At 36.2% G+C, this 7731-nt stretch overlaps 1 protein-coding gene across 1 annotated transcript in view; it reads left to right on the top strand.

Annotated features, from left to right (window-relative positions):
• Nucleotides 1-2039: 2039 nt before the first annotated feature.
• Nucleotides 2040-7731, top strand: part of ogdhl (oxoglutarate dehydrogenase like) — a 56039-nt gene continuing 50347 nt past the window's right edge. Inside the window, exons 1-2 of the mRNA XM_002933905.5 lie at nt 2040-2168; nt 7157-7387. Coding sequence (XP_002933951.2) covers nt 7181-7387 — 207 coding nt within the window. The 5' untranslated portion in view covers nt 2040-2168; nt 7157-7180. The remainder of the gene's footprint in view (nt 2169-7156; nt 7388-7731) is intronic.

Genomic DNA, 7731 nt, shown 5'->3' with positions numbered 1-7731 from the left:
TGCCCTGGCCTCTCTAGTATCTGGAAATTGTAAATATTGATCAACTACTACTGTCCTGGACCACTTGCACATGCATTAGGGTGCTGAAATTTATAGTGAAAAGCCATTCAGTCATATCCCACTTATGCACATGCATAGCTACTGGGCAGTAAAACACTGGATTTACTTTTTCTTTAAATATCACTAGTAAAGTTTGGAGAGTTTTTCAGAGATGAAAGGACAGTTTGCCAGTTTTTTCTACAGGGGAAGTGCACAGCTTTAGAACTCTATAAATTCTTTTCAAGTGAGTTGAGATTCACTTGGACAGGATCTATAGGATTCTTAAATGGCGAACAGTTCTTTCACCATTTTTGATAAATATGCTCTTATGTATGTAACAACAAATATGTTTACATATGTACATTAGAAGAAAACTCTTGGCCTCCTCACAAAATACATGCTCCTCTACTCCTTTTTGTGAGAAATTCCTTCTAGACAGTGCCACATGTATAGATACATTACACATCTGGATACACTTTTTATTATTTATTTAAATCTACTTTTCCATCAAACATCAAATTGTTTTTCAATAATAGGGGAATTTGACCCTATAAACACCAAAGATGTTTTTTCAAAATGAACAACATCATTTTGGGTGGGTATGGACACTTTTATTCTTTTTGAGGCAGACTTAATTGTATAGGGCCCTCATTACCTCTTGTCTTGGTTAGTTTTTTTTATGAAATCTGTATGTTTAGTGTATACATCCATTTATTATACAGTGCTGCAGAATATATTGGCCCTTTATAAATTAATGTTAGTAAATGAATAATAATTCACACAGCAATTTCAATTAACAAAACAAATGAAAAATAGCAGGATAATATATATATATATATATATATATATATATATATATATATATATATATATATCCCTTTGCTAACTATTGCTTGTGTACTGATATTCAGTTTTAATCCTCCCAGTCCTCTATCTGATCTTATATTCACTGCACATTCGAATCTCTATCAGTGCTTGTGTGGTAGACACTAAACATGGGCAGTCATCCAATGGCATTGAGCTCAGATAGCATGTGAAAGAAAAGCTTATGGCCATATCTACCATGAATTGTATTTTTATCCATTTAGAAAGCTTCGTATCACTCTGGAATATTATGTGGCAGTGACAAGTTATAAAGTTTCATACTGAATTCTACAATATCATTCCAAGACTCTCATCTGTTGTGCAGATATGTAACACTGTTGCTAACCAATGTGCTTTCAATCAACTCTTTGCTCGGCCTCTATTTCCCCACATGCCCCCTGCTGCTCGGTGCTAGCTGATTCACAATCAACCTACCCTCCTCTACTCACTGCCTCTATCCCTTCCCCATCTCATCAGAGACCCAAGAGCAAGTCCCAAACTAGAGGCAGAAGAGGCAAATCCCTCCACAATTGCCCCTGGGCATGTGCCTCTTCTGCATATCCCTAGTTCTGGCCCTAACTCTACCTACTTCCAACTCGAATTGTGGCCATCTCCTATATTAATTCCATATTCATCTGAACACCTTTACAGACACAAGCTTCACTTGGACATCCTACCACCATCTCCCTGGGGCTAATTAGTAACACGGGGCTAATTTGCACCTGGGCATTAAAACATAGCAACCAATAAAATTTTTGTTTTTATTGTCTACCTATAGCTGACTGAAAAAGAGCTAACCACTTATTGGTAGATGTGATTTCTGCCAACAAAATCTCGCATTATTACGAGTATTATTTTCACCATAAGCCTATAGAACAACATCGTCATCTAATAGATAGGCGGCTAAAATAGGCCAAATCCCATACGGTGATAAAAATTTTGGCAGGATATTCATATTTATTTCATTATTGATTCCACTAGGATCTGTAAGGCCACCAAATAAATCCTGGCGAATCGTAGTTGTTATATTTTTTGTTTCCTTTACTCATCGTAATTATCCTAATTGATTCCCTTCAGTCCTTCAGCACCAAGGACAGCAGCACTCCACCCCCCAACCCTCGCTTCAGTGCAATTCTCTAGCCCCTCCTCCTCCCCAGCCCTCCCAGCAGTGTTCCAGGAACTCTCGCTTGTGTGACGTCACGGAACCTGCGGATCGGACCGTTTCCCTGGGTCGGTGCTTATAAGTAGCAAATGCAGAGCCTCAGGTAATAAAGCCCTAACCGTACGGAACGCTCTTTCCCCCGTGTCCTGTCACTCTCCGCCCATTGTTGCGTTTTTTTTCTGCGGGTGAAACAACATGTCAGAGCGAAATAAGGCGTCTGCATCGTTTCATTGAGATTTCTCTGTATTACGGGAAGGGGATAGGGCTGCCAAGGGCGACTTCCCATCATTAAAGCTGATTAATGTATGGTGTGGTATAAATAATTACGCTTAGTAGCTGCATATTCTGCTTGGTAATTGGCTGAGGTACCAGATTTTTGGTGGAAAGCTATAGATAATAGGGTTTATAGGTTCCAGAGAAATCTGCTTCCCCTTCAGCTTACAGAACAGTCTTACTAGCAGCTTGGTGGCTTCTGCTGTTGCTATCTATCTATAAATATATCTATATCTATCTATCTATCTATATATATATATATATATATATATATATATATATATATATATATATATATATATATATATATATATATATATATATATATATATATATATATTGGGAGGGGGAAAAGAGAGTTTAACAGCACCTTACATGAGTTGGCTAAACCAGGTTTTAGAACTCACAGTTCTAAAAAGTATAATGCTTTACCAGCACATATATTGCATACATGGCAGGGTATTGATCCCAGAAGGTCAGCAGAGGGTGGAAATAGTGGAAGGGGCCCCACCACAAAGCAAGGCTGCCGTAGAGCTTAAATAAATAATGTATTGTATAACATTGTCATGTTATTAAAATTTTAAAGACAAGTTGCAGTGCAAAGATGTTACACCCACCACCATGGCCAGTTTCCCCAGAATTGAGCAATCAGCTGTACTCATTGACAACATATGGCTAACTCCCTAAAAACGAGTGTCCAGCAGTTTAACTTACTTGACTATCACTCAGAAAGGCCTGGGTTTCCAATTGCATGTCAACCTAGGGAAATCGCTTCATGTAAAATGAAATCTATGTTGCTTGTTTATAAAACATTTTACATGCAGGGCTGTTTATTTGGAAATTAGTTAACTGAAGACTTTGCACTTGTAGAAGTAACCACTACTCTTCTATTTTTGCTTGGTGTACTAGTAAGTTTAATTACACTAAATAGTTTTCTTATGCCTATTTGTTATGCATCGTTTCATAGGTATCTGTACACACAGAAACATCATTGGTTGATGAATGCAATAAAGGAAAAAATGCATTGTATGCATGATTATAGACATGTGTAATAGGCCCAAAGCCTGAACATGAGAAACCATAAAACCAACCTGGCATTCAGTTTAACCTTACAGAAGCAATTACTTACTAACCCATAATCTACAGCAGAATTGTTGCACTTTGTTAGTTACTGAGTGACCACCTTAAAATGACAGTTATTGTCTAGTAGGTGGCACTACCTAAATGACAGTAGCTGGGTGATAACTTAAGATAGTTACTGTATCTTTTAAAGGTGTTTTGTTTTAAAGAAAAGGTATGGTTATCTTGCACTGCAGGTTTAAAGTGGGAAAAAATATGCAAATTATTGCTCTTAACTTGTGTATAAATACGCAGAGCTGCGCAGCAGCGTTCAGGGGGGCTTCTTCTTCCCCTGTCTTGAGATCCTCTTCTGTTAGAGCGCTGACACAGATCTTGGGGGAGCATTCACAGTTGAATCCATGTCCTGAATCAGCTTCAACTGTGCATGCTTTTGCAAGATCTTTACTGACAACTGAGAGAAGAGGTTTAGAAGACAGGAGATGGCACCTTTAAACTCAGCACACAGCTCTGAAGACTTATAGTAGGTTAGCATACAAGGACTAAATAGCTCTTGCAGGGAGGAAACTTGGACAGGGGGTGGTGGAGGGGAGACTGGGAATAGGGAAGGGTTTAGTTCTCCTTTAAAGGGAGACAATACCAGTGGACATTGAAGGTCTCTATAAAAATATAGTCTTATATATATATTAACTTTCTAACATTATGTGCTATTGGATTATCCAAAAATGAAATGTTGCCCTTAACCACAAATGTCTGTTGCTCTGGCAGGCAGCTATGATGCACTGTGCTCACACACACAAACCAAGGGCATGCATACATACTGGGTTACATCAGCCAATGAAAGGACAGAGCTGGGTGTTTTACTCCCCAATGCATCTGTTACATCTACAACTTTTTCCTGTTGGGTTATCGTGAATGAGCATATAAAACATCACAAAAAAGTGGGGTCACATCTCACCCCAAAATTGTTTTCCTCACCAGAAGTGTGGGCCCATACAGCTGATACTCTGGTTAGGAAGCAGTGTTTTTTTTTTTAAAAAAAAAGCACTAGGCATGTTAAGTGGCACACATGGGCAAAATGAGCACTTCCCTCAGTGCACACTCATTATGCACATGTATGTGACATCAGGCACGTAAAGAGAAGAAGCTGTGGCACTATTCTCAGTACCATAACATGGCTGCCCATACCAGGAGCTCCCTCTGGAGCACTAGGAGTGGGGACATTGAAAAAATAATAAAAAAACAAAAAAGCCCCTGTTGTTTCCCTCAACCAGAGTGTGGGCTCTTTTAGCCCGAAACTTCGGTGGGGGAGACAATTTTAAGGTGACAAGTGCCTTGAAAAAAAACAAACAAACAATATACATGTGCCAGTTCGATTTTTTGACTTATTATGATACAGTTTATCAATTGGTTAATTTTTACTTGACAATACAGTATAATTTATACTATATCCTGTTAATTACCCTAAAATGCCCTCACTTTCCATATATATTGCAATCTATGTTAGTTACTGCATAAACTATCCTTAGTATGGCCCATCCTACAATCTATTCATTATTTTATAATTCTGACACTATTTTTGTTATTTATGAAGGGTTAAGCTTTGCCTTCAGGATGTTTCACCAAGTCTATCCAAATGATAGCATCTGTTGGGCAGCATAGGAATCACTTGGCTTAGTTGGAAAAGAGACGAGTTACATAAAAAGCTGACAGCTGCTTGTGTATTAATTAATGCAAATAGATTACCCAGTGGCAATACACAGCCCCACTGAACCCCTGCATTACATACAAATGTTTACATATTTTAGAATAGCCCAGACCTCTAACTATTGTATAGTACTATACAATAAGACTATTATACTATTTCCTTTCCACCTAGTATTATCTAACATTCCCTTTAAAGAGGAATACTAAGGAATATGTCTAATGTGGAAAAATATTGGCATGGATATAGTATTCACAAGGCATCACTTAAAGGGATAGTGATATGTAAATTGCTGTTTTTTTGAGCTTAGGGCAAGATTCTTGCTATCATTTCTCCTTTAATTAGACAGTACTGTATGAGGATATAGCTTATAAGACTCACAGAACATTCTTTATCTGTATATTTGCATTTATACATATAAGAGACTATTTTACTATTTGCTCAATTGTGCTACATTTACAAATAACAATTCATTGAAAATGTCTAATGAATTGTATATTGTGTAGAATTACACTTTTTTTAGTTTTTGGGTGGCCATTTCATTTAAGGGAAATGGCTGACAACCATCATTGTACAGTATTTTAAAGGTGGGTGCATTAATATAATGGAGAATTTTTATTTACAGGCAAGGAAAGTGTGAGGCTTAATTACTTCTGTTCTGATTACTGGTGGGAAACCTATTATGTACAAATGGCATGATAATTATAATATTCTTAACAATTCTTTTGCCTCAGAAGGTGAACACAATAATTTGTTACTTTGCCCTGAAGAAAAGCAATGCACTTTTACATACCTCATATTCAATATATAACTTAGCTGAATTAATTTTCAAACTAATGCAGACCTTGTACCTTATTTTTTATCATAATGCATTATGTGCTCTTATTTTAATCATAGCATCCCAGAGAATAAAAGCTTTGCCAGCAAATTACTTAATAAAAAAGAATCTTGGTATTTTGGCATATAACTGCTGCAAAAATAAATCGGAAAGCTCCTAATTTAATTGCTGCTGATGGATCATTTTAAAGTGACTATAAATTAAGAACAGCAAGTTTAAGATTCTAAAAGTGACTTTCATTTATCTTTCATTGATTTTTAAGTGCAACAGTATTGGTAAAACAAGTTTTTACTGTTTAATAAGGATGAACAATTTAAATATAAAACAGGCTATTTACAGTACATTTGAGTAACAAACTTTATTCTCAAGTAGTGTGCAACCTGCATACTGATTAGTAATGGCTCCGGGGGGATAGAAATGACAGCACTGAAAAAAATCAGAAAAAAGTGTGGCAATAAAACACCCAGAACCATAATGGATCATTCCACAGAAGTTCTACATTTTTTCATTGAGAAAAATGTGTTGTGTTAAAATATGTTTTACCATTTGCTCAAATTTATATTTCTAGATATCTAATAGTGACAAATAACACTCCAACTAGTTACAAAATTAATTGGAGATTGGACAGGAGACCACATTTACAGATGTCAGAGAGGGAAGGCTAAAAGCTGGGTGAAGAAGGAATATTTTTAGTGATCTGGGCAATAGCACGCTAGTCTAATAGTGTATATAATGGCAGAAAGGCAAAGGCGAGTTCTTTAAAATAAGTTTTATGAAAGTAAGTAACATAATACTTTACTGCCAAAGAGAAAGTGTACATGTGTATGTGGGTGTGTGTGTATTTATAATATATATATATATGTGTATTACTCTGTAACAGTATTATGTTATGGTGCTTAACGTGACTGTTCTCTCTCTTAGAAATATTTGTCATAGAGGCCTATTAAAGAGTTAGTTAAACATGATTAGAAGGAAAAATGTGTTAATGAAAAGCTGCCAGCACAAATACATTTTTTTTTAAGTAAAAAAAATTAAGTGTGACAAGCAGAGCATCTGTTGTTGTATAATTATTACTATTTTGCTATTATTTTTGTTAAATACTTTTCAAGATCAGCTGCTTCTTATGATGACCAAAAATATGGAGAACCACAAAAAACTCTAACTGAACCAAGCATATTATATTCTTATTGCTTTACAGAGATTACCAGCTAAATGAATAAATATGAGTCACCTCAGGACAGTTGCTGCTAAATTAAAACCATACTGTACTGGTTTGCTGGTGAAACACAGCTCCACCCCCAGGACATTGCCCCAAAGATGTTCTGTGTATTCATCAGGAGCCAAAGAACCTTTCTTAAGTGGAACCAATTCCAGTTATGTGGAAGAAATGTATTACGCATGGCTGGAGAATCCAAAAAGCGTCCACAAGGTAAATAGACCGCAAATATTTTTCTTTAGCATGATGGGAAACTGTTTCTTTCTGAACTCATAATAGACTTCCAGAGTACTTTTAAACATCCTTTTTATTAAATCAGAATTGTGTGCATCATTGTATAAGTAACCTGAGTGGTTTATACAAAAGCAACACTAACATTTTCAGTATGAAGGGACAAATTTATTTGGATATGCTTGTGATTGTCCAGGTGTTTTTAAAGTCATTGGTAAAAAGCACAAAGGCAGCTTAATTCAGTATGTTCTACTTCTGTTCTCTGTTTTCTCTCTTTACATACAAATCCTGTTAATCATATTTATCTTGAACACAGAAACTTTTGA

The sequence above is a fragment of the Xenopus tropicalis genome, chromosome 7, assembly GCF_000004195.4.
Source record: "Xenopus tropicalis strain Nigerian chromosome 7, UCB_Xtro_10.0, whole genome shotgun sequence".
Classification (NCBI taxonomy): Eukaryota; Metazoa; Chordata; class Amphibia; order Anura; family Pipidae; genus Xenopus; species Xenopus tropicalis.
The sequence above is the reverse complement of the archived record's forward strand: the minus strand, read 5'-3'. Positions and strand labels throughout refer to the sequence as shown.